This window comes from Saccopteryx leptura, chromosome 2 (genome assembly GCF_036850995.1).
Source record: "Saccopteryx leptura isolate mSacLep1 chromosome 2, mSacLep1_pri_phased_curated, whole genome shotgun sequence".
NCBI classification, from domain to species: Eukaryota; Metazoa; Chordata; class Mammalia; order Chiroptera; family Emballonuridae; genus Saccopteryx; species Saccopteryx leptura.
Genome location: NC_089504.1, coordinates 15,131,189 through 15,158,807, shown reverse-complemented (window position 1 = coordinate 15,158,807; position 27,619 = coordinate 15,131,189). Strand labels below are relative to the sequence as shown.

Here is a 27,619-nt window from a genome sequence, read left to right as displayed (position 1 = left end):
ACAAGCCGTTCAGCTGAGCTGTGAATAAGGCCGGATCCGGACCCGCGGTGTGCCCACCTCCAGTGAGGTCATGCACTAAGCAGGCACTGGGCTCAGCCACCCCAGGGGGAGGGCTGGAAGGAGGGAGCGTGGGGGCGAGGCTGGGGACAGCTCAGTCTGCCAGGAACAAAGCGTGAGGAGGTGAGACGAGAGGGGGTGCGGGTGAGCAGGGCAGACCTTGTAAGGGCGCGGGGGAGGCCGCGCAAGTGCTCAGAGCAGGAAGGCATCGGGTCAGGGGCCTGTGCGACTCGGGTGTGCAAGGTCTGACCCGAGAGATGCGATGGAAGAGGAACAAGACAGGAAGGGGTCCAGGGACAGGGAAGAGGGGAAGGGACCGGAGCCTGAGGTTTCTACGGGGTGAAGGCAGAGGGGCTGGAGTGAGCTGAAGGACAGGGCGGTGGTCACAGAGCACTGTGCCAGGAATGGGGACATGGAGACAGTCAGGACTCAAAGTGCGGCCCCAACGAGGCCTCCCGGCCCGGCTGACGTGCTCGCAGCACCAGGGCGGCGGGCGCAGGGCTGTGAGGCCGAGTGTGGAGTGGAGCGGGAAGCGGCAGGTCAGAGCGCGCTGTCAGCGCATCGCAGGGCCACCTGGGCAGTCCACAGCCTCATCTGCAACGGGGCCAAGCCCCACCTGCTCATTTCTCAGGGACATCACGAAGTTCAGGGCAAAGACAGAGGACAATTAAACAGGAAGGCCAGCGATGTGGGCAGTGGAATGGAAAGAGAAGGGTCATCATGGGGACACTGCACCGCCATGCCCCCACTGCAGCCTCACTGGTCTGTCCCCCACCGCGGCACCGTGGGCACGGCACCACCTCGCGGCTGCACCTCAGGGATGCCGCCGTGCGCCGCTGACCTCTGCCGGGACAGAAGCCAGGTGCAGGCCCCGGTGCCCTGGCCACACCACGTGGTGCCGTTCCTTCCTGGACACCGGACTGGAATCGGCAGACAGCTCAGGGGACGTATGAGGGCCAGTCCCGAGACCCCAGCCGGTCCCACTTGGGCGTTTGGGACCTGGGCTTTAAGGCTCCACACAAAGTCACCGCATTACCATACAGAAATGAAACATTTCCTCTGACTGCAGACTGCAGGGCTGGCTGAGCACCAAGCGATCCGGTGGACGTGGAGCCCGCCCTGGACACGGCAGGCACGCCCAGCTCCACATGCTGCCCGAGGCAACAGGCCCGGCGCCCGCACAGCCGAGGCCTGCTGAACACCCCTCTGCAGAACGCCGCACCTGTGTGACAGCAACCTTTACACCAAGTACAGGACAGAACACAGTAAGAGGAAAAATAGATCCCCCTTGCCCAGACAGCTCCTTTTCCCTCCCTAAGGAGAAACCACGCTTGTAACAGAGACAGTGGGGAACTACAAGCTTTATTGTCGGAGTTCTCAGGAGCCCGGTCTGCTGGGGCTGGACGTTCCTGGGTGGGCACCCCCGGGCCTCAGCTAGGAAAAGAGGAAAACAAGAACAATTTTAGGTCCAGTGAGGGTGTCTGAAGTAAGATCCCTGAGAGAGTTAAAGATGACACTGTTATTCTGAAACAACTATCAAAAGACACTGCTTGGTCAGAAAATACCTACAGAACCAAATGACAATGAGATCATATTGTACTCATTCATTCAAAAACCATCTATCAAACGCCTACTGGGTGCCAAGCACTATTGACTATTTCTCATGGGTGAAAATAGATACAAGTTTAACAATGAGAACCACTGAAACTACAGCAAGATCAAGGGAAAGCTTTGCACGCTGCTGGCCGACACACCGTGTCTGCGGAGGACATGCGCCCTGGCTTCAAGGCCCCCGACAAGCCATTCAGCTGAGCTATGAATAAGGCCAGATCTGGCCCCTGCCTCACTTTTCAAAGGAGTCATTCCTGCCCTGCACCCCCCCCCCAAGGGGAAGCCTCACTGGTCTGTCCCCAGCCTCACTGGTCTGTCCCCAAGGGGCTTTCGGTGACAGACATCCACGGGCATTACCTCCAGGTTTCCTCTGGCCTTCCGAAGGATTTTGTGGGTCACGACCACTGAGGAGAGAACAAAGAATGGGATGAGACACAGGTGCACAGAAGACAGTTTGAAAGCCAGGTGCAGGGAGGAGCCCCCTGCACCCCGAATGGCTCAGACAAGCCTGAGCATCCAGGCTAGAGAGAGGTGAGAAGGCCACACCCCAGGACCAAAGGATCCACCAGGGGATGGACCGAGGCTCCTCTTCAGGATCCCACGCTAAGCCACAACCTCACAGCGGTGCCGGAGGGGAGCAGGGGGTGCCGCGCCATGTTCTAGACAAAACCGCGGCTCTGGGAGGCCAGCTGGATGCTCAGGTATGGCCAGGGCTCACCACTACGGGCCAGGGGGGCGGTGCTGCAGCACGGCGAGGGGCCCCTGTCTCACTAGCATCCTGCATACTTTAGTGTCTGGGAAGGGGGTGTGCCCACTCCAAGCAAGCCCGTGTGTGGAGGCCAAGCCAAGGGTAGAGGGCAGCTCCATGACATCAAGCGTGTACACAGCAGCCCTTCGAGCAGGCTCCTAAGGACCTGGGAGGAAGAACTCGGCATTTCCTCCTCGGCTGCCAGTAGCTGGTAGAGCTGCCCAGTGTGGATACCTGAGCAAGTCGTTTTTCCAGGACGGGGCGGGGTGGGGGGCTGGGGGGGCTGTAGAGGCACTTGCATCCTGGCACTCTTCACTGTGTCTGGGCCCACGGGAGGAACGGGAGCGCCCCCTATGGGCAGCTACTGTAAAGTCACATGGCCTCTTCCCTCAGTTTTTCTCTTGACCGACACAGCTGCAGAGGCAGCAGCGCCACCACGGAAGAGACCTCTGGACCCGGTCAGGGATGTGCTCTAAACAGGGTCTGGGGAGGGCCAGCGCGTCAGTCGACTCCCGGGAAGACAGACACAGGCTTCCGGAACGGGGCCACTGGCCAGCAGTGCCCAAGGCCACACAGGCTCCCTATCAACTCACTCAGCACACGTGCCACATAGTGGCTTTGAGGACATATTTACTTCCTGCCTCACAACATTTTCCACCTGGAAATAATGAAGTCTGTTTGCAATCTGTGACACCAGGGGAAACCCAGTGGGCAACACGGGGTTCCGCTGCTTCTGAGCCCGGGCCCGAGCCCCGCACGGGGCAGTTCTACCCTGGGCCCGGGGGTATGCTTCCGGTGTCCCAAATCCCCAGAGACTAAGTGCACATCTGTGTGTGTGTGTGTGTGTGTGTGTGTGTGTGTCTTTCTGTACAGAGAGCACAGCTCTCCTCAGAGTCGCCCACGCAGAAATGGCACAGCTGTGGAAATTAACCACACTGGACCGTTGAAAGAACAGAACTCGCAGTGGACGAGCTGAGTCTCGCCTGGCCCAGTGAACGGCCCGCATCTGAACAAACGTTCTGGGCTCTGAGGTGGGTGGTCCAGGACTGGCTTCTTAGTTCCCTGGGGCAGGGGGAGGTCAGACATGGCGGCCCCCCCACCGCACTCACACTGATCAAAGATGACTCTTTCCTGGTGCTTGCTCAGCTGCAAAAGCTTCATGGTATTTTGCAACTTCTTTTCTTGTTCAAATAATTTTGTATGTAGTTTGGTGATCTCTGCCTTCATTTCTCCAGTCTAAAGAGAAGAGGAATTAGAAAAATGAACAAAGAATATAACATCATATCACATAGGCAGAATTACAAAACCACCTATGCAGATATCTGCTCAACCTCACTAACAGAGATTCGAATAAAAACTACAATTGAAGCCATTTTCTGCTGGTCAGACTGGCAAAAAGAGGCAAACCCAGTGATGCGAGGGTGTGAGGAAGCACTCTCAGGACTGCCAGTGGCCATTTAAGTAGTCAAATGTCCTGGCAAGACGTACCAAGTTATAAAATGCGCTTACCCCTTGACCCATCGATTCCACCCTTTGGCACTTACCCCCAAGGAATAATATAAGCACTAGAAGATGCCTGTGTTCAAAGGCGTTCATCTCAGCATTGTTCATAGTAGGTAATAATAAACAACCTGGTTTGTTTCAATAGAGGGTCAGATAATAAATTCCGGTACTCACACACAGTGGAATCATTCTGCAGCTATTAAAAATGGTGTTTTAGAATTCTATTTATTGACACTGAGAGATGACTGTAATTAGTGACAAAGAGCCCAGAACAGCTACTGTATATTACGCATTCCTGTTTCATAAAAATTGCATACATATATCTATATCCACACATGGTTGCATCAAGCTGGCAACAAAAACTTGGTGACACAGAAATGTCATCAAAATGTTAACAGTGATTATCCCCGAGAAATGTGACTTGGAATGTTTCATTTTCATATTTAAAATTTTATCAGGATTGATTGACTTTTTAAACAAAAACTACAATATTGAATTTTTAAAATAAATTAAATGCTTAAATCTTGAAAAGAGATATAAAAGTGCTATTAGAAGTGATCCTTTAGGGGAAACCTGTTTTGATTTTTCAGAGGTGAGGAGAGCTTGGATGGGCCGCCAAACCAGAGTCCCCATCCTCTGAAGTGAAAGGTACAGCCAGCGGCCCTCTGAGCTGGCCGCCACCCACCTCGTTCACAGGGCTCAGGGCACTCCCTTCCTCCAAAAATACCCCCACTGCAAAGCACCCTGCCACAGACTACTTACTCTGTGACAGAACACCTCTACTCCCAAGAGGGGAAACGCTGGGTTTCAGCTTACAAAGTGTCACTTTAGTTTGCTCCCAAACTTATAATCAGTTACAGCAGGTCTTGGAATAAGGACCCCTAGTTCAACATCATTTCGTTACAATGTTGATGAGATGCTGCAGGCACTGAACTCTTGTTTGTATCAATTAGTCTATGGTAACATTGGTTTCATCACACCTCATTTCACTTGAGTTGCTGAACCTATTGCTGATGTTAAGCGAGGACTTACTGTGTGTGATTTAATTGAGTATTAAATAAATCCATGAAATATGTGCATGAAAAGAGAGAACTGGTTGTATGAAAACTAACACACGCTTCAGGAAAGACTTGATAAAGGCAAGTCACTAAAAAACAGTTTTCCAGCAAATTAGGTATTGGTGAATCAACTATAAAAGTTGTGGGAGGAACATGGTCAGAGGAATTCTATATTCAAATTGCTTTCCATGTGCCTATTTTTCTTCATGTTAAAGCACCAGAAATTGGAAGTGCCAGACATACATTATGAATGTAATTTATGAAAGAAAGAAAATGTGGAACTCCAATCAGCAGACCCATATTCAAAGAAAAGGCTCCAGCCCTACATCAAAAGAATGGCAAATGAATGTACATTTAACTGTTTTAAGTTAAACTAAAATGTTTAAGGTATGTATCATTTTTTGATTCCCTGCTTTAACCTCCTTTTAAGATTAAACAATTTTGTCAGCTACAAGGACTTCAACGGTTCTTCCAAAACATTCTAGTTTAAACTTAGGTTTTCTTTGATTCTCTCCCTCATGCTTAGGGCCCACAAAGATTTGTGTTGTGGTCACGGCTTCAAGAGCCACACATTCTACGAGAGTCCCCCCATCTATGCACAGGGCCCGAGTCCCTCCACGTCTGTGAAGCAGGGATGACCCCTGGTCCACCCCCACACCGCAGCACAGGGAGAGAGGGCAGGGAGAACGGTTATTTCACCGCTGCCTGGAGTCACTTTTCTAAAGTCAACGCAGGCCCCCCCTCCTCCCGGGAGCTTTTCTTGAGACTCTCCCCCAGGACTCTGGGTTGGTTTCTGCTCCTTGGGGGGCCCCTTGTGCGTGGTACTTCCCCTTCCCTGCCCGTCTCAGGGGCGGAGCGGTCGTGCACTTGTTTGCTTCCCCTCCTGGACTACAAGCTCCCTGAGGGCAGAGCTCAGTTCCTTCTGACCACCGGTGTCTGGCACAGAGTAGGGACTGGGAGACCATGTGCCAATGGGGAGGGGGGTTCATTTTCACCCGCACTCTAAACACCCCGTACCGTATTCTATCTGGCACTGTTAGTATTTAGCTCTAGAAGAAAAAGATTCTTTACTACATCTAAAACAACAGTAATCACCTTAACACCAAATATATGTCAGTAGACATACTTCCCTGACTGCATCATAATTTTATATTTTTGAGCAATTGGTTTGATTCTGGTTAAATCGGAATACAAATAAACATCACGTTTTCATCTGATTGATATGCCTCTTAAATTTTTTAACTCAGTGGTTCTCAGTACACTGGGGCCTACTCCCAGATGTTCTCAGTGCATCTGAGATGAGGCCCCAAAATTGGGCTTTCCAACAAGTTTCCAGATGTGCTGATGCTGCTGGTTGAGGAGCCATAATTTGAGAACCACTGCAAATCTGCGTTCCACAACCCAATCTCCCTCCTTTTCCTAGGATGAAGAGTTGTTCTAAACTCCTATTTCTGCCCAGACCTAGAATCAAGCCACTTCTCCAAGGATTCCTTGCTCCTTTCAGTGGGAAAAGGAATTTAGAAACCACAACTTGGCACTGGAGGTGCTCACTGCTCTTGTTTGGACACTTTTAAAGCTTTTTAAGTAGAAAGAACTAGTACAAACTTTAATAGTAAATACATCATGAGTTCATAATATTTGCAAATCAAATTAAGGATAGCAGGATTGTTACTTCTTTGGTTTTTAATTGATTTTATCTCTTCCTGACACTAAGAAATTCAACATAGTTATTGGTTTTATCCTATAAAAGAAATATAATAGTTGTATAATATCAATACCAGTATCATGGCTAACAGTTCAATCACTGAAAATCAGTTAGGGTTTTCTGCAGTTCTTTACGCCCTCAGAGTACCTCCATGAGGGACAATACCCAGCCACACCGGTGACTCAGTCACTGAAGTGTCTCCTCCTTTGTGTGGTATGTCTTCAATACTACACACACTAAGGCAGGGGTCCCCAAACTGCGGCCCCCTGAGGCCATTTATCCGGCCCCCACCGCACTTCCGGAAGGGGCACCTCTTTCATTGGTGGTCAGTGAGAGGAGCATAGTTCCCATTGAAATACTGATCAGTTTGTTGATTTAAATTTACTTGTTCTTTATTTTAAATATTGTATTTGTTCCCGTTTTGTTTTTTTACTTTAAAATAAGATATGTGCAGTGTGCATAGGGATTTGTTCATAGTTTTTTTTATAGTCCGGCCCTCCAACGGTCTGAGGGACAGTGAACTGGCCCCCTGTGTAAAAAGTTTGGGGACCCCTGCACTAAGGTTTGCTTCATCTTGCTATAAATAACTAGAAGTTGCTTGTTTCTCATTTTGATTTAATTTTATTTACTTTTATGTAAAGCATGTGAACAGTTTCATTGTCATATTTACAGAATAAGGTTTGCTCAGAGAAAGCCACCTTCTGGCCTGCCCTTCCTTCCTCTTCCCTCCTGTCCTTACAAGTAGCCTGCTTTTTCATTTATCCTTCAGTTAAAAAAATTTTTAGTAAATGAGTATGTGTATATATTTGCATCCCTCCCCACAACTTTCTTAGATAAAACGCAGACGATCACATACACTTTCTAGAGTAGTCCGAGGACTGCAGGGGACAATGTATTAAATGCAAAAGGCAAATTAACAACACTCAGAGAAAACACTAGGTAGTAAAAAGCCATTGGGGTTGCTGGTGAAAACTTGGAAATTGATTTACACACATTTCACACCAAGAAAAAGGCACCGTATGAAACATAGGCAGGGACAGAAGAGTGGCTAGAGGCAATTTAACACCACACAGGGGTCTGTGTACACCAGCAGCCACAGTGGAGCATCTCAGGTCCCCTTTGTGGCTCTAAAATTCTGTGATGCTAAAGTGAGGTTTTCCCTCAGAAAAACCTCAGAAAGACGGGGTGAATCATGACAAGCACTGACCATCCCCTGGACTAATTTGCTAGTGGGGGAGATCACCGTGAGTATAATTTAGAGTTACACACACATGCACACATATACACATGAAGTAAGACCTATATTCTGGCCTGACCAGGTGGTGGTGCAGTGGAAGTCCAAGGTCGCTGGCTTGAGCCTAAGATCGCTGGCTTGAGCAAGGGGTCACTCACTCTGCTGTAGCCTCCCAGTCAAGGCACATATGAGAAAACAATCAATGAACTAAGGTGCCACAACAAAGAATTGATGCTTCTCATCTCTCTCCTTTCCTGTGTCCCTAGCTATCCCCCTCTCTGACTCTCTCTTTGTCACAAAAAAAACACAACCCACTATATTCTGTCTCTTTAGTAAATATTACTATGTGCTAAAGACAAAAACACTGCATTAAGAATGAATTATTTAGTTCAGGTATGTTGTGCCTTAAAAATCATATGAACAAATAAATACTAGTTTGAGAGTATGAGAGGAAATTACTCATTGATTCATTTGAAAATATGAATTAGACTTGGCCCCTCATGAAAAATACAGGGAACCAGATATTAAACAAACAAACAATTATAATTTGTGATCAGGACTATGATGAAACAAAGGCTATGTCTAATGAACAGGGAGCCCTTTCTGACCTTGAAGCAGCATTTAAGCTGAGATCTGAAGGGCGAGGAGCTGGGAGGCAGGGGACAGGCGTCAGAGCGTCTGTGTCATGAGCCTGGTGGGTTGGAGGGAAGGAAAGGCCAGTGTGGAGCTGGAACCCAGTAGCCCCTGCCCTCAAGGTCCCGTCCCCCTGCAGGCCCCCACCCTGACGTGGGCAAACATGCCTTTCCTGCGCCACGATTGGTTATATACTTCCCGAGCTCAGTGCACCCAAACTTCCTCCCAGGATCCCAAGAGGGAGCTCTGAGGACAGGCTTAGACCCGCCCCAGCAGAGAGCTCTTTACTGCTACTTCTTTGCATGGCTGACAGATCTGAGAGCTATCAGAAGGGGGCTAATTAAATGAGTATTGACATGAAATGCAAATTCGCCTCCCACCTTCCTGCTGGCCTTTGACGAGAATTTATATTAGACAAATAAAGAGGGAAATATCTGTCAGGCCACTGAGTAAACAGTCCTCACGCCTCCTTAACCTGCAAATTCCCTCGTCCAGGGAGGGTTCGCTGATCACCAAAGTGGGCGCTCACCCTGTCACAATATAGGTTTCCCACAAACACCTGTGGTCACCCTGCTCTGCCTGACTCCTGATTGGTGCCATGAGGTATGGGATGAGGGTGGTGTGGGAGCAACCATTCCTGATTCAGTCACATTCAAGTTACTACACAATCGAGCTTTTAAGGAACATTTCAATGGCTTTATAATAAATGTCTTCCATTGATTAAAAAAAAAGTAGCTCCCAAGTAGTTCAAACAAATTTGAACAAAACCCAATAAATATGATGCTGAAAACTGACAAAAGGCATCAGATGGTCCCGAGAAAGGCCTCTGAATGAGAGACCCTGAGTGGCAGAGAATGAGCAGGTCCACGGGCACCAGCTGCAACCAAAAGCCCCTAACACCAAAGTCTGTCCTTTGCACTCAGACACTTGCGCTCTCAAACCAGCTGTCACCTTGACTATGGGGCTCTCTCCCCAAGCCTCAGTTTCCCCATATGCAGAACGCAAGCAGGATCTCCTCACCAAGGCTTCCTGGGGGCGGGACGGGGCCGGGGCGCAGGGTGCTGGAGACCAGGAAGCACCAGGCAGCGGCAGCACGGTGCCTGGCTCGCAGCTCTGACCCAACACGACACAGTCCCCGCTGGGCGCCGGCCACATGGGCCAGGTGGTGGCTGCACACACAGGGGATGGAGACACAAGCCCCACTGGCGTCCCTAAGCCTCTGACTCCACGTGTCACCACGCACCTGTTCACAGTGAGGCGTGCACCGGCCGTCGGCGGGCAGGGACACCCTCCAGAGGAGCGTCAGTAACCTCGCGGCCTCCTCCAGGATCAGCTTGGCTCTGCTCACGCTGGTGGCCAGCCTGCTCGGGGCTGCCGGGTGCTGACCCTGCATGGGGGGCGAGGGGTCGTTACACGCAGTCTTGAAAAAGATTACGGACAAGGCAGCTCTAATGGGCGGCATAAATCTCCAGAGCGCAGGCCCGCGTCCCGCACGCTGAGCGAGAGCCTGGGGCCAGACGCCGCCGATTTATTGTTCTTAAAGACTGGTGAATTATAGATTATGAGAGAATTTCGGTGGAGATTTTAGCGCAATCAATAACCATGATTAATAACCGCCCGCATTAACTATATTTACTATGCAGGAAGAGGGAGTGTGGGAGAACCACTCACTGCTCTCTAGAAGGCAAACGAGGCCAACAGCAAGTAACGCGGCCAGAGCGCTGCTGTCCCGCTGCCCACGAGACGGCTCCCCACCCTCTTCGGGGGCACAGCCAACTCAGACCGAGGGGTGTCAGGGCATAGAAGAGTGAAGGACAGGGAAGACACAAAACAAATTTAAAAGAAAAAGAAGAAATTGAAGGCGCGTTGCCTTCACAATAAAATACAAAATAAAACATGTCCCTTTTATCTATCCAATTGGCAAAAAACAAAACAAAACATAAAAATACTCCGTGAGGCCTGATCAGGCAGTAGTAGCACAGTTGATAGAGCGTCAGACTAGGACACAGAGGATCCAGGTTCAAAATCCCAGGTTGCCAGCTTGAGCCGGGATCATCTGGTTTGAGCAAGGCTCAGCAGCTTGAACCCAAGGTCACTGGCTCGAGCAAGGGGTCACTCAGTCTGCTGTAGCCCCCCAGTCAAGGCACATATGAGAAAGCAATCAATGAGCAACTAAGGTGCTGCAAGGAAGAATTGATGCTTCTCATCTCTCTCCCTTCCTGTCTGTTCTTTGTCTGACCCCTCCCCCAAATACCCAGTGAGGACACAGGTGTAGTGAGATAACAGTACTTTTGGAAAGTGATGTTGCAAGAATTATCACAAGTGCCCATCAGAGTCCACAACCTTTGAGATTGTAATTTCCCTTTTGGGAAGTCACCCTAATGAACTAGTCAAGGACAGGACCCGAGACCTAGTTAGAAGGCACATCTCAGCTTAAGTATCCACCCCACCCCACCCCACCCCCGTGAAAGAAAAAAGAAATGGCGATACATCACATGTTAGCTTACTTTTCAGTCATTCAAAGTCCAGTTCTAGAAATACACTGAATGGGATAGGAAAAATGTTGATATAATGTGAACGGAAAGTCAAAATATGAGATTCCCATACGTTGGAGGCAGGTTAATTAAGCTTTGGAAATGAGCTAAAAGTACATTCATCAAAATGTTAACTGTGGTACTTTTACAAATGTTTCATTTTCATACTTTTCTACAGTCTTTAATTTTTGTACAATAAAGATTCCAATCAGAAAAGAACAATTATCTTATTAATTCATTCAACAAATGTCTACCACGGACCTATCCCCTGCTAGGCCAAGGCAGGCCGTGGTAACAACACTGAACGAGACTGCCCCTGCTCTCTGGGAGCTTATTATCTGGTGAAACAGAAAAGGCAGAAGAACCTTCACAATATAATAATACAACAAAATAAAACAAAAAAACAATATAGGAAGTGGGGGGCCCAAGTGTCTTCAGTAAGGACCCGAGAAGGGGACCAGGAAATGTGCCCCAGGAAAGCTCGTAGGTTGCGTCTCTCATCTGGGAGAAAAGGGAAATTTGATGTCAAGGGCTTGGCAAGTAAACCCTCAAAAATAGGTTAACTTTAAATGAGGAAAATTCCTGTAGGATGAGGCAGGAACAGGGCAACTTAAGGGGGCTCAGGGACCTTCCGAGCCAGAGGCCCGGGAAGCCCGGGTCGGAGGCTGGGTGTGCCTGGCACGCAGGACGTGGGCACGCTGCCCAGCCTGATGGGAGCAGGGGCCTAGGGAGGTGGACGCGGTGGCTGGGAGGGCAGTGCAGACCTGGGAATCCGAAACCCACGTGTGACCCGGACCCAGGGGAGTGCGGGTTTCTGCAAGCTGAGTGAGGTGACAGCACTGTTCTCCAGCAGGCTGTGTCTTGGAGGATGGAGAACTGAGCTCACGCCTTGACCGCTCCCAGTTACTTCACCTCAGCCCTGTCAAATGGGAATGGCACCGCCTAACCCGACGGTGCTCTGAGATGAGAGGAGACACCATACGAAGAGCTGGTCTGCAAGGAGCAGCGGCCGCCCGCCCGCATGCTGGGGGCGCGGGGCACCTCACACCGGCCAGCCCACCACAGAGCAGCTGAGAACCACTGCGGGGCGGGCCCTCCGGTGTGAGGACGGGACCTGCAGCCTGCTCACCGCAGCTGGGGCCCGAGTGCAGAGGCCTGGCCGGTGAGGCTAGGTGGCGGGGGAGGGGACAGATGGACACACAAGGATTGAAGGACAGAGGATGGATGGAAGACTGGACAGGCAAAGGCTGTCACAGGGCAGGTCCCTGTGAAGCGATGGCAGTAAGGCAGGGCACCAACCTCAACAGGTGTCCCTCCCACAGGAAACAAGAGAAGTCCCTCACACTGGACCTGCCCTCTCAGTGCTCATGGGATACGTCTCCGGGTTCCTTGTTTCAGGGCCTGAGGACACCTGCGCCCCTAGCCGCCTAGCGCCCCCAGCTGGCGCGTCCATCCTGCCCCCAGTGAGCCCCTGTTTCACTCCAGCTCTGCCGGTTACCTTGGTTCCCAGCTCTCCACTTGAGGGGCTGGGAGCCTCCCGGATCTGAATGTCCATCTTGGCTAGGAGCTTCTGGACCTGGCCAATCTGCGTGCACAGGGCTTCGTAGTCCTCAATCAGGCCCAGGACATGGCAGCCATTTGTGCTGGCCCACACGTGGTGGGCAGGGACTAGGCGAGACACGCACAGGGTGCCGGTGGCTGAGCTGCCATTGCCACAGGAGAGGGAGTCCACATCATTTCCAGAGAGTGGAGCAGTCTCCGAAGCTGCAGGATGAAAGGGAAGATGTCAGCTCTCCTGGGGGCAGCACCCTGTGTTCAGTGAGCTGCATCAACCATGGTGAAGCCAGCTGGGAGGGCTAAGAGCGGCCTCACTGTGTATATTACCCCATCTCGTGGGAGCAGCTCAACTCAATTCAACCAACACTTATCAGGTCAGGTACCCTCTGCAGAAGACTCCGACCCACACAGATGAAACGGGCCAGTGCCCACGCTCCCAGAGCCCCTGGTCTAATCAGAATGCAGATACCATGTAGGACAGGGAGGTCTGGGAAAAGGGGAAGTGGGAGCGTGTCTGCAGGACAGTGACATGTCCAGACGAGAACATGAGGGCAGCAGGTGAGGCCGGACAGGCCCTCTGTGGCTGGACGCCCGAGGGCTCTGGCAGACACACGTTCATCAGCAGAGAGCCAAGGACCTCACTGAGGCTGGTAATGCCCAGAGCAGGTTAACTGGCCCGGAGGAGACCGCCACCAAGGGAGGCTGAGAACAGGTCATCCCGAGTCCTGCCAAACACCCTCCCAGGCTGGGACCAGGGCCCTCCTTTTCTCCAATGTAAAAAGTCCTTCTGGGAAGCCCAACCCTGCTATTGTCAACCCAGACTTCAGCTTTATACCTGATCTTAGTGGCACCGCCACGGTGGAGTCAAACAAATCGTATGAATTATCAACTGCCACAGGGCATCTGTCACCATCTGCAAAATGAAAGTAAGAGAAGGAAAGTGAACTATTAGAAGTTTTCGTTTCACAGGGAGAACTGAAGACCCCAGGGAAGCGCCCGACACCCTCCCTGGGCATCTCTCTGGCCAGGCCCACGCAGGGCACGGGACAAGGGGGAGTAGGCCCAGCCCCCTCCCAGGAAGGACCCTCTTGTCCAGACAAGCACACAGGCAGTCTCCCTCCGGGGTGGTCAGGGCTAAGGGAGGGAAGCCCGGGGACTGTGGGAGCTCAGGGGAGGGCGCCACCCCCGAAGAGAGGGAGCAAGGCCGGCAGAGGAGGAGCAGACGCAGAGCCGTGACGGAGTGCGCCGTCACCACGCGCCCAGCGAGCAGGATGCAGCTCCGATGGCTGAGCCCAGGGGCCAGGCCACACCTGTGAGGACTGTGGGGACCCACCCAAGGGTGGGAAGCAGGGTGGTGTCCAGCTAAGATCTGTCTTTTGGACTGTCAGAGTGAGTCTGGAGGCTGCTGCCGTAACTGAGCAGAAGAGAAGAGTGACCCGAAGTAGGATCTGGGAGGTGATACATTAGGAACAACACAAGGAGGCGAAACCAGTTAGATGCTGGTACGAGATGGCCTGCGACCTTCTCCAATTTAACCCAAGTGCACACTGGAAGCGGGAGCAGCTCAGTGGGCAGGAGGGCAGTGTCACTCAGACTGTCTGGACGAGGAGACCAAGGGGCAGGGACAGAAGCGATCCACCCAGCAGTCCCCAGACTGCGGTAGCAGAGGGAGGCCCGACCAGGCCTTAGGACATCCACCCAGCTCCTCCCGAGGGTGCACTGCGGACACTCCCAAGAAGGACTGTTTTCTACCAAAAACAGCAGTGCTGACGGCAGAACCCGCAAACAGATGCGGCCCCGACAAGTCTGCAGAGGAAGAGCTGCCGCCGCCCAGCTATAGCACTGCTGCACACGGGGCAGCTGGAGACCGTGTCCGCCAAGGTGGCACTGCCCTCTGGGCACCCTCTCCTGATGCCGTGCACAAGGCACAGCCAGGGCTGACCCGGGACAAGTGTCAGCAGCCGGCTCGGCGTGCTCAACGGCCTCCTCATGTCAGCTACCCCGACTCTCCTTCCTGGGCCCCCGAGCACTGACGCATGTCCCTGCTTTAGTCTCCCCTGGCCCACCTCCACAAGCTCCTTGGTCCCACAAAGCCCCTTCGGGACCAGGAGCAGACCTGTGTTTGAAACGGTAATACCCACTGCTGACATGTGTCCCGTGCAGAGGGTGGCAATATGGCACCCTTTAGTCCCTTTGAGATTCCTCTAAAATCTGATCCTAAGAATGCTGTTTAACAGCAAAAAGCATATCAACACCAACGTTTACTAAAGCACCAAATCAGACACCACTTTAATAATGATCAGGGTAATGGTTTTGTGACTGAGCATAACCTGCAAACAAATTAGGAAGCACATGTGAAAGGGGAAATTAATGATATAAATTGGGCAAAAACAAAGAAAGGACACAGAACGGCACAAAAACCAATCTGGACAATACAAATTCATTACTACGTCTGAAAAATGTAGAAGATAACGAAGAAAGATATGCAAAGTAAAAAAAGAAAAGCTATTATTTTGCAGCTTATGAAGGACTTTTTCCACTTTCTTTTTCATATTGTCACATCACCTTTTTGGTTAAAATTTTAAAGTCCTAGCCAATCACTACAAGCTCTAAAGTGGGTTGACTGGGTACGCTTGAAGTGTTTTTAATTTTTTAATTAATTTTTTTTTTCCTTCTGTATTTTTCTGAAGCCGGAAACGGGGAGAGACAGACAGACTCCTGCATGCGCCTGACCGGGATCCACCCAGCACGCCCACCAGGGGGCGACGCTCTGCCCACCAGGGGGCAATGCTCTGCCCCTCCGGGGCGTCGCTCTGTTGCTACCAGAGCCACTCTACCGCCTGGGGCAGAGGCCGAGGAGCCATCTCCAGCGCCCGGGCCATCTTTGCTCCAGTGGAGCCTCGGATGCGGGAGGGGAAGAGAGAGACAGAGAGGAAGGAGAGGGGGAGGGGTGGAGAAGCAGATGGGCGCTTCTCCTGTGTGCCCTGGCCGGGAATCGAACCCGGGACTTGTGCACGCCAGGCTGACGCTCTACCACTGAGCCAACCGGCCAGGGCCTAATTTTTTAAATTAAAGGCAACAGACAGAATTTTCAATCCAAATAAAAGTCCAAACTTTCAAACAATACTTGTTTAGAAAGCATGTTGCCAGTCCTTGTCCACTGCATGTGCACAGCTACCATGTGGGCATTAGGGTGACCCCAGACTCCTGAGGCTCTGGAAGGTCAGGTGGAGCTTCAGGGACAGCTCTGGACCCCGAGCTGAAAACGATTTCTAGCCCCAGCTCTGCCACCTATTTGTGTCACTTTGGGCAACTCACTGGGTCTTAGTTCCTTCATCCAGAGCAAAGAGGGTGGCCTGGCCCCCCGCTCGGAGCCTGACCGTTGGCCGGTTTGCTCCAGGCTCTCTGCTGGGCGGGTGGCAGAGGACTGAACCCAGCTGTGTCGCCTTTCTGCCACCCGAAACAGCCCCCGCAGGGCTAGATGATAAAGCCACAAGCAAATGCAAAACAGTACCAGTTTTCAAAGCTACAGGGATGCTTTTCAGATCCTAAAAATCATTGACAGCCAGGATAAGTTCTGTTTTAAAGGCAGTAAAAGAGACTGAAAAAGGATTTTCAGCAGTGGAGGGGGGTGACAGGGACAAAGGGGTGGATGGCGCAGGACTGGAGGCAATGAGGGCGGCTGGTAGCCCAACTCCACCACCCTGAGAACCAGGGGGCCCCAGACAGAGATCACACCTTTTGCCAAAGGTGACAGCTAATTAGCGGTCAGGCCCCTGGCTCTCAGAGAAGAGCCTGCCTGCGGTCAATGGGAAGACACCTCCGCGAGCAAGGGCACAGGCAGGGCCTCGCAGGTTCGCACACACGCACAGGAGCACAGGGCTGCCTCCTCTGGCAGCGAGGAGAGGGGGACGGTACCGTGCTGGTCTAGCTGAAGGGGCAGCTCGGGTGTAGGGAGGGTTTGGAGAGCCGATGGGAGTGCTGCTTCCTGAGACCGCCCCTCCTTCGCCAGCTGCGCCTCCAGCCTGCCCTGCAGGGTGGTGTTGGTATCGATGCTCCTCTCCAGCTGCGCCCGCAGAGCCTGGATCTCCGTCAGCAGGTCATGCAGGTGACTGAGAGGGTCCGGCCCCTTCCAGCCTTCTCCCGACGCCTCCGCTCTGGGCTCTGCAAACGTGTGCAAGGGGAAGCCTTGGCGTCCTCCTCCACCAAAGGGTCAGCCACCAGAGGGGCTTGACAGAGTTTTAAACCTGCCACCTCCAGCGCCTCCCCTTCCTAAGGACAAGGTACAATTTAAAATAACAACTTGATTTTAAAAACACAAATATTGGCAGGCTTAATTGCTGCTATTCCACAGGCTAAATAAGAGCTGGAAATTAATTTTCGCTTCTGGCCATAAAAGCCTAGCAAATTGCACACCAAACCCTGAAATTATGTGTAGTAGTAATAAAATCTATTTGGGCGGAATTACAGAATGAAAGGGGCTGATTTTAAGAGTCATAGTATATTAAAAATGCACAACAGCAAGAGTAAGAAGAGCAACTTGGAGAGAAAATAAAAGCTGTGAGGTGACCCTTTTCCAGATAAACTTTCAATAGGGAGAAACCATCTGGAAAATGAGTCAATAAAAAACAAAAACCTACAGCTCAAAATTGATTCTAAAAAATCTGAGTTTACAGTCGAGTCGCCCTGATCGGGCATCTCTCAGAATAAAGAGAGAGGACCAGGGCCGACAACCACCTCCGGAGCAACGTGCAACGTGGGCTCCATTAGCATTTGCTGAATAAATGGGCAAAAAGAAGCACATACTAGCAAGAAAATGACAATAAAAGTCTTATCTTGAGTGCCCATTATATGCTAGGTACTGTGTTAGGATGCATTTAATTCTCACAGCAACTCTACAAAACAGATCTCAGTAGGCATGTTTTATAGAGAAAGAAACAGCCCAAAGCTCTGAGATGACCTTGACCTGCTGAAAGCTACGTCGCCGGGAGCAAGGGAGTGACAATGCGGACCTGCGCTGGCCCGACTCCTGAGCCCAAGTCCTTCCATGCCTCCTGCGGCTTCTTCAGAAGAGTGGGCCAGACAGCTTTGCTTCAAACTATGGAAGGGGAGCACTCCACCCAGGAGGTGAGCACGGGGCGTGAGGACAGCATTTCGGGGAAGCGTGCTGGCCCCTGTTGGGGCCGGCTGGCCACCCAGGACGCGGAGCCCAGGCTGAGAAGGGCCCCAGGGCCGAGCGCCCAGTACCTCTGGGATGCCGGTGGTCCTTATCCAGCCTCTCATACACCTTCAGCTCCACTCGCAGCGCCTGGAGGAGCTGGTCATTCTGTGAGAGCAGCTGCTGCCTCCACTTCAGCTCCTCCCGTACCCTGCAAGGCCCGCACGGGGGGGGGGGGGGGGGGGGGGGGCCTCAGTCAGAGCCCGCGGGCCTGCCGCCGAGTCCACCCTCCGCTAGACGAGTGTGGACAAGAGTGACAGGCGTGGCTGAGAAGTCCTTCACAGCCACCCCTTCCCGAGGGCCCTGAGCCCAGACACATACTCATGTGAGCTCCCCAGACCCCGACGAGGGACGTGCCATCGGAGCCCCAGCTCAGAGACGAGGAAGGGAGCTCCCAAGGTCACGTCTTACTGGGTGCCCAGCCCACGAGAGGAGCCGGAACTGGGGGAGCAAAGATAGGGATCTTGCCAAGTCACTGCATCGCCCTGGGTGACCGAGGGGGATGTCGGTCACTCCAAAAGAGAGCACTCACGAGTGTTTTCAGGAAAGACTGAGAACCCGGGGGACAGGGCAGTCTAAGGGGAAACTGCAAAGAGCAGCTGGTGCAGCCCCTTCAAACTCTGAGTCAGACTCATGCCTGCCCTCCCCTCCTCGGACGCTTCCGCAACCTTCCTGTCACTCGGAGTAAAAACCAAAGTCCTCACCACGTGACAGGGTCCTAGGTGACCCAGCACGCAGCACGCCCCTGCCTTCCCCCAGTGGCAGAGGCCAAGGACCCTGCCTCGGCACCCGCCCTTCCCTGCAACAATGATCTTGCACCAGGATCTGCACAGCTCACGCCCTCACTGCCCAGATGGCATCACTGCAGAGGCCCTCCGCGGCCCATGCTGAGTAAAACCCCCGTCTGCCCCCAGGCCCCACCCTCCTCACTCCATGACCTCCCGCCATGTTTCATTCCCTCGTGACATATGATGTGTCTGGGTGCTTGCTGTCCTACTGTCTGTCCCTGTGCGCTAGGGGCTGGCGTGCCTGCTTCATGACCCCAACCCAGTGCAGGGTCGCCCGCATGAGTGCCGGGACACGCTGCCTCCGACCGCTACCTGCGCAGCTCACGGCGGCTGTCACCGAGCTCCTGCAGCAACTGCCGGCACTGCTGCTCCCTCTGGGCCGCCTCCTGCCGCAGCCTCTCGCTCTCCCCCTGCACGCGGGCCAGCTCCTGCTGGAGGTGCTCAAGACCCGCCGTCTTCCTGGACAGGGCCTCTCGCAATTTTCCATTCTCTCTCTGTTTATCTGCAAACACAGGACGAGCCATCGAGAAGAGACATCATTTGTTTTCTCCAACCTTATTACGCAAATATAGCACTTCGGCTGGCTCGAGCACTCCAAGAATACAAAAGAGTGAGATTTAATCTGGCATTTACGATTCTGGCATTCCAATTATCTTATGCATTTTGGGCAGATAAATCTGTCAACATCAAGGCTGCAGATTAAACGTCACTGGGATGAGATGGGCCTGTTTAATTTTCTATTAAATAATGGCCTGTGCAAACCTAGTTACTTTGCCTTCACAGAGCAAACGGGGTAGATACTATAGACAGAGGCCAGAAACAGACCCCAAATTCTGGCAGTGGGGCTAGAAAAGTCCGTGAGCCTCCCACAGGCCAGAGGGCTGTGCAGATAGACTCCTGGGGCCCGCTGGGGCCTCCGTCCAGGGACAGCACCTCTGCTGAGGAATAAAAAACACCTGGGGCACAGAGGCAGAACAGCGTGTTCAAGGGCTTACTGACTCTTCGTAGCAAGCCTCCAAGGCAGGTGCTAGTAGTATCAGTACCTTCCTCATTTTCCAGACAGGAAAGTAAGGAGCAAAGAGGTTAAGACTCTCCCCAAGATCACATGGCCAATACATGGCACATCAGGATACAGACCCAGGTCTCTGACTCCACTCTTAACCGCGGCACCACGTTCATTTCCAAGCAGGTCACAAGTAAAGAATTAACCTTTACTGAGCCAGAGCCTCACAGGGTTATGTTTAATTGTCACAACAGCCCTATGAGGTATTCCTATTTTACAGCTAGGAACCCCTGAGGCTCAGAGAGGGTAAGTGACCTTCCCAAAGTCACAGTCACAGGATGTGAACCTAGGCTGGCCAGACTCCAGTGCCTGCATTCTTCCCATGCCACTGGAGTCCGTGGGGCTCCAGGCTCCAGGCTCCAGGCTTTCACTGTTACCTCTGGATCCTTTAGCAAGCACGGCATTGAGGGCCTGGTTCTGCTTCCTCAGGAAACGAATTTCTGAAGTCAGAGAACTATGCAGCTCTGAACCACAAGTAAATATGTTTGAAGAACCTGTAAACACACACATAAATAGTGATTTATGCAGTCTCCAGGTCAGTATAGAAGTTTCTAGAAAACAACTTTAATGAGGAAACACAACATACAGTGAAAATCCCTTCTATAAACTTTATGTATGGTGTTACCAGAGCCCAAAGGGACATAAGAGTGAGTCTGAAACAGGAGACAAGACGGGGCTCCCCTCATCTGACCTGTCCTAAGGGTGAACAGCACAGGAGACCTAGGCTGGGGCTTGGATGAGGGGGCGACAGTTTTAACCGCCTGCCACAGGTGTCCCTCAGAGGCCCAAACCCGTACGTCCACCTGCCTGCTGGGCCTCTCCCAGCCCACACAGCCGAAGCAGAACTGCTGGCCTTTCCTCCCTCTCCCTTCAAGCTGCTCTCTCGGCCCCTGCCCCTGGGGATGGTACCGGCACTCTGCCTAAGCCCGAACAGAAACCCGAGAGCCAGCCCAAACAGCCCTCTCTCCCACGGCCCATCACACAGCCGCGACTGGTGAGTCTGCGCCCAGCTGCCCGGAACCCTGGTCACTCTCTGTCCCTCTAGGTCAGGCCCTATCACCTTGCCTCGCAGCCACCCTGCCAATGGGGTGATCATCCTAAACACAGGCCATCCATCTTCGTCTCTGCTCACAAACATCTGACTGCAGCCGCGGTGAAGGACAGACAATGAGCTCTGCACTCAGAGCGTTATTTAGCTCCTGTCTCCTGGCACACCCCACACCCTCTCCACCCCAGTGCCCTCAAATGCAGGCAAACTGGGCCACTTCTGTGTCCCAAACATATTATGTGATCACACATCTCCCTAACTTTGTAGAATGAGGTACTCTGCCTAGAATGCCCACCACCTTCATCAACTGTCAAAATCATCCTCATCTTTCAACTCTGGCTTAAATTCACTGCCTCTAAGTGTATGCTAACAAGACCAGGGTCTGAAGTAGACTGGGTCTGCGGTCACCTACCAACTCCCATCGGTTTCCTCATCTATAACTGCGTCCCCGGGCTGTGGTCCACTCCTGAAACCCTACCCCTTCCTCTGGCGGGACACCTCTGACACTTCATCCCTAGACTCCCAGCCCTCTGCACCTCCTACGCCCACACCATGTGGAATTCTCATGTCTGCAGCTGCCCGATGCACAACCCTCGGGTGTGCAAGGTGCTCTACACATGTGGCAGCAGGTGCCCCATCTGGTCTTCCCGCTGACAGAGTCTCCTACCCGGCAGGGCCAAGGGCCAGCCTCCTGCCTTCCCAGCCTCAGGTGCAGCTGGACCACGGTCATGTGCTACTTCTGCCAGGGAGAGTGGTTGGGAAGCCAGCCGGGGCCAGCTGGGAACAATTTCCCATCCTGGAGAAAAGAGAACAGGGTAAAGCCCCACCTAGCTCCTTCCCGCGCTCTGGACACTGTCCCAAGAGGCTGCAATGCTTGTAACCGCCGCAGCTGTCACAGGCACTAAACCCAGGCGCTGGGTTTGTTTTGTAAGAAAACATAAATCCCTATTGTTTACCCCAGTCTGCACTCATATTCTGTTATCTGCACTGAAAGCATCCTGGCACACAAATGATTACCTGTAACATTCAAACTCCCCATAGGCAGGTACAACATCAGCTCTCCAGAGGCTCAGTGCACACTCTTTCCACTCTACAGCACTCTTTTTCTCACGCTGACGACTCACTGACCACGGTGTCTTCCAGTTTTTTAATTCGCATACATCTCTCCTCACCATCTTCCTACGCTCTCCCGTGAATCTGGTGTCTTTTCCGAGACACCTGGCTCTGAACCTGGCTCTGGCTTCCTACTAGCTGCTGGACCTCAGGTGAGTCACAGGCCTCCCTAGTCTCCAGAAGCTCAATAAGAACAATGGATGTTATTATTACTGCAGTTACCATTTCTATCAACATCACCACTGATGATGGGCTGGAGCCAGACAGGACCAACCAGCAACCTGGATGAACAGGGAACATTCTAGAGAAGTCCAGTAGGACCACAGCGAAGGTCACTTTTCAAAGGCAAATCGGGCCCAAGAGCAGTCCATGACCAAGCCTGAGCTAGCGGGGCCCGTGGTGAAGCAGGAGGCCAGCCCTCCCCCTGGCTGCCATCACCACAAGCTCACACGGCTGGTGACAAGCTGGGAGATGGACACAGGTGACGACAGCGTGACACCACACTCCACCTCAGCCTTCAGAGGAGCAGCGCCTCTCCCAGCCGGGCTCTGGGCGGACCCCGCGCAGCAGGGGAGGCACAGCCGGCTACCCACTGCCTTTTCAGAGGCGGTGACAACACGGTGAGAACAGCTGGTCTCTCCCCGAGCTGAGTACTTTATGAATGCCTTTCTGTATACCTTCCCGTTAAAGTGAATTACTCTCCTGAGCGACTGCCTGCTCCATTATACCAGTGGCCATTGGAGCCCCCAAATAATTCTATAATTGGATTTGCCAGGGAAAATGTAAAGCAGAATGAATCTAATTCTGGTGTTACCAAGAGTGAATGTGACGAGCCCAGGCATGTATTTCTTTCCTGTGTTTGATATGACTAATAACTCAGATTAATAAATTTTCCGGGGGGGAGGAGGGAGGACACAGGGTGAGGGTTGGGGGAGAGAGGGAGAGAAACGGGATCCTTCTGAACCCAACTGCAGCATGCACAGTACTCTGGAAGGACGCCCTCCTCGCTGAGGGCCACGCTGGGCTGGAGAGCAGTGAGGACTGCACCGGGGTCCAAAGGTCCCGGCACTGCCACTGAGCACACCCTTCCTGAACTCAGTCATCTCAGCTCCAAAACAGGGAAGGACAGCAGCATCCCCGCCCTGTGCAGAGCTTTGCGTGTGAAACGAGTAACGTTATACAAAATAAAATAGAGAAATAAAACAGATAATGATGAAGAAAACTGCCATTTACTGAGTGGAGCACTGAGAAGACCCACTCATAACACCGTCTCACTCAATCTCAGTGGCTCTTACAAAGTGACGATGAGCGGAAGAGGTGGGCAACTCGCCCAAAGTCACAGAGCTAACAAGCTGAGGGGGTACCACACCCAGGCAGGCAGACCCCAAACAAGCTCGGGGCTTTGCTAGCACACAGAGCTGCTCTCAGACGCCTTCTTCACGGAACGAGGACACGCTCTTTGGAGAAATAAGAAAAGATGTCCAAAATACATTGTTCAAAGAAAAAAAAAGAGGGGACTGAATAGTGATCTAAAGTATTCTACCTTCACCTTTGGGAAAAGTAAGGACAGGAAGAAGAATATATAGTTGTTTTTATACTTAAAAAACACTGCTTAAGGATACAAAAGAAGACTAGCAGAAGTGGGAGAAGAGGACTGAAAAGATGGCAGCGGAGTAGGCAGACGCACAGACGCCCAGCTCTCACCACCAAACTGGAATACAAATCAATTTAGGAAAAATCAGCATGAAAAACCAACTCTGAACTACAAGAACAGCTCTCAAAAACCAAGGAGCAAAGAAGAAGCCACAAAAAACCTGGTAGGGAGTGCCTGAATCTCCCCTGCTTACAGGAAAGGGGGGGGGGGGTGAGGCTGAGAGCCCAGAGGGGATCTCACACAAGGGAAAAGAGCAGAAACTACTGCTCACAGCCACTTACCTGGCGACCAGAGAGCGAGGTGTGTTGAAAAGACCAGCTTATCTCCCAAGCGGAAAGGACAGGGAGAGGGACAGACTGTGAGGGGCTAGGAATGCAGGAGACGAACTAAAAAAGCTGACTCATCCGTGCTGGAGGTGGCCATAGCTGGGGGAGGGACTGAACCTTTCACAAAACAGAGCTGAATTGCTTCTGGATCAGAGATCTCCGGACATCTATCCAGCTCCAATCAGCGCAACAAGACACACCTGAAAACAAGAAGTGGGGAGGAGGGGCAGTAACTCAGGTCTCCATGGAGATCTGAGATACACCTCCCCCTACTGAAGCTGAGAAAACACCCTGCCCCCAAAGAGATTAATTGGCTAAAGAGGCCTTCAGAGTCTCAGGTCACACCCACCGCATTCCTGGATACAGTTTCAGGAAGCCCTCTGCTGAGATCAGTAAAAAGACTATCACCTGTTAAGAAAACAAACAAATCAAGACTTCAAAGCTGCCCAAATCCGAAAGTGGATTACAGATAACAGCTGATACCAACCCAAGAAGACCTAGAAATAACTGAAAACTGGAGGCAGACAACACCAAGCCTAGACTCAACCAACTCTACAAATAAAAAACCCAAAAACAGACAATGAGAAAACAAAGTGCAATCCAAATGAAACCACAAGAGACACTTTCAAAAGATGAACTGAGTGATATGGAAATAATCAAACTTCCAGATGTGGAGTTCAAAATAATGATTGTAAGGATGCTTAGGGATCTTAGAACAACAATGGATGGTCATTATGAACACTTAAATAAAGAAATAGCAAGTATAAAAAAGAATCAGTCGGAGATGACAAATACAATATCAGAAATAAAGACCACAATGGAAGGAATTAAAAACAGGATAGATAGAGCTGAGGATCGAATCAGCGAGTTGGAGGACAATTGGAATGAAGGCATGAAAGCAGAGAAGAAGAGAGAAAAGAGACTCCAAAAGTCAGAGGAAACCCTTAGAGAGCTCTGTGACAACATGAAGAGAAATAACATCCGCATCATAGGGGTTCCTGAAGACGAAGAAAAAGAATAAGGGATAAGACTTTGTTCAATCATACCATAGCTGAAAACTTCCCTAAATTAATGCAAGAGAAACTCTCACAAGTCCAAGAAACACAGAGGACTCAATTAAAAAGAAACCCAAAGAAACCTACACCAAGACACATCATAATTAAAATACCAAAGCTAGGCGATAAAGAGAAAATATTAAAAGCTGCAAGAGAAAAAAAAGTTATCACCTACAAAGGAGCCCCCATAAGGATGACATCCGACTTCTCAACAGATACACTTGAGGCCAGAAGGGAATGGCAAGAAATATTCAAAGTAATGCAGAACAAGAACCTACAACCAAGACTACTTTATACAGCAAGGCTATCGTTTAAAATCGAAGGAGAAATAAAAAGCTTCCCAGACAAAAAACAACTCAAGGAATTCATTACAACCAAAGCAATGCTGCAGGAAATGTTAAGGGGCCTGTTGTAAACAGATCAAAGTGGGAAAAGAATATAGCAAAAAAGGAATACACCTTTAAAGAAGAAAATGGCAATAAACAACTTCATATCAATAATAACCTTAAACGTAAATGGATTAAATGATCCAATCAAAAGACATAGGGTAGCTGCGTGGATAAGAAAACAGGACCCATACATATGCTGTCTACAAGAGACACACCTTAGAACAAAAGATACACATAGATTGAAGGTAAAAGGATGGAAAACAACATTTCATGAAAATGGAAATGAAAAAAAAGCTGGGGTAGCAATACTTATATCAGACAAATTGGACTTTAAAACAAAGGATATAGTAAGAGATAAAGAAGGCCACTACATAATGATAAAGGGAGTAATCAAACAGGAAGATATAACTATTATAAATATCTATGCACCTAATATAGGAGCACCGAAATATATAAAGCAGACTTTGATGGATTTAAAGGGCGAGATCAACAACAATACTATAATAGTAGGGGATTTCAATATCCCACTAACATCACTAGATAGAGATCCTCAAGAAAGAAAATTAACAAAGAAACAGCAGACTTATTGGAAACACTAGATCAAATCGATTTAATAGATATCTTCAGAACCTTTCACCCTAAAGCAACAGAATATACATTCTTTTCAAGTGCTCATGGTACATTCTCTAGGATAGACCACATGTTAGGGCACAAAGGTGCTCTCAACAAATTTAAGAAGACTGAAATCATATCAAGCACTTTCTCCGATCACAATGGCATGAAATTAGAAATGAACCACAACAGAGAAGCTCAAAAATTCTCAAACACATGGAAACTAAATAGCAGGTTGTTAAATAATGAATGGATTAAGAATGAGATCAAAGAAGAAATAAAAAAATTCCTAGAAACGAATAACAATGAGCATACAACAATTCAAAATTTATGGGACACAGCAAAAGCAGTACTGAGAGGGAAGTTCATAGCACTACAGGCACACTTTCAGAAGCTAGAAAAAGCTCAAATAAACAACTTAACCCTGCATCTAAAAGAATTAGAAAAAGAACAGCAAGTAAAGCCCAAATGTACTAGAAGGAAGGAAATAATAAAGGTCAGAGCAGAAATAAATGACATAGAGGCTAAAGAAACAATACAGAGGATCAATGAAACTAGGAGCTGGTTCTTTGAAAAGGTAAACAAGATTGATGAACCTTTAACTAGACTCACCAAGAAAAAGAGAGAGAGGACTCAAATAAATAAAATTAGAAACGAGAGAGGAGAAATAACAACTGACATAACAGAAATACAAAATATTGTAAGAAAATACTATGAAGAACTGTATGCCAAAAAACTAGACAACCTAGATGAAATGGACAAATTCCTTGAAACATACAATCTTCCAAAAATCAATCTGGAAGAATCAGAAAACCTAAACAGACCGATTACAACAAATGAGATTGAAACAGTTATCAAAAAACTCCCAACAAAGAAAAGTCCAGGGCCCGATGGCTTCACAACGGAATTCTACCAAATATTCAAAGAAGAACTAACTCCTATTCTTCTCAAACTATTTCAAAAAATTCAAGAGGAAGGAAGACTTCCAAGCTCCTTTTATGAGGCGAGCATAATTCTGATTCCAAAACCAGACAAAGACAACACAAAGAAAGAAAATTATAGGCCAATATCTCTGATGAATATAGATGCTAAAATCCTCAACAAAATACTAGCAAACCGGATCCAACAATATATGGAAAAAATCATACACCATGATCAAGTGGGATTTATTCTGGGGAGGCAAGGATGGTACAATATTCGTAAATCAATCAACGTGATTCATCACATAAACAAAAAGAAGGAGAAAAACCATATGATAATTTCAATAGATGCAGAAAAAGCATTTGATAAAATCCAGCACCCATTCATGTTCAAAACTCTCAGCAAAGTGGGAATATAGGGAACATACCTCAACATGATAAAAGCCATCTATGAGAAACCCACAGCCAACATCATACTCAACGGGCAAAAATTAAAAGCAATCCCCTTAAGATCAGGAACAAGGCAGGGGTGCCCCCTTTCACCACTCTTATTTAACATAGTCCTGGAAGTCCTAGCCACAGCAATCAGACAAGAAGAAGAAATAAAAGGCATTCAAGTTGGAAAAGAAGAAGTAAAACTATCATTATTTGCAGATGATATGATATTGTATATAGAAAACCCTAAAGTCTCAGTCAAAAAGCTACTAGACCTGATAAATGAATTCAGCAAAGTGGCAGGATATAAAATCAATACTCAGAAATCAGAGGCATTTTTATACACCAACAATGAACA

The 27,619-nt window shown here is 50.1% G+C and overlaps 1 protein-coding gene across 5 annotated transcripts in view; it reads right to left on the bottom strand.

Moving 5' to 3' along the window:
- Window positions 1–1,402: 1,402 nt before the first annotated feature.
- The window catches only part of CDK5RAP2 (CDK5 regulatory subunit associated protein 2), a 179,889-nt gene continuing 153,672 nt past the window's right edge, over window positions 1,403–27,619 (bottom strand). For all 5 annotated transcript variants that reach the window (XM_066367308.1, XM_066367310.1, XM_066367312.1 and 2 more), the window contains 10 exons: window positions 20,087–20,203; window positions 18,959–19,148; window positions 17,888–18,009; window positions 16,559–16,804; window positions 13,476–13,553; window positions 12,582–12,847; window positions 9,793–9,936; window positions 3,526–3,652; window positions 2,026–2,072; window positions 1,403–1,491 (listed from right to left, as the gene is read on the bottom strand). In XM_066367308.1, the coding sequence (XP_066223405.1) occupies window positions 1,435–1,491; window positions 2,026–2,072; window positions 3,526–3,652; window positions 9,793–9,936; window positions 12,582–12,847; window positions 13,476–13,553; window positions 16,559–16,804; window positions 17,888–18,009; window positions 18,959–19,148; window positions 20,087–20,203 (1,394 nt within the window). In that variant the 3' untranslated portion in view covers window positions 1,403–1,434. The remainder of the gene's footprint in view (window positions 1,492–2,025; window positions 2,073–3,525; window positions 3,653–9,792; window positions 9,937–12,581; window positions 12,848–13,475; window positions 13,554–16,558; window positions 16,805–17,887; window positions 18,010–18,958; window positions 19,149–20,086; window positions 20,204–27,619) is intronic.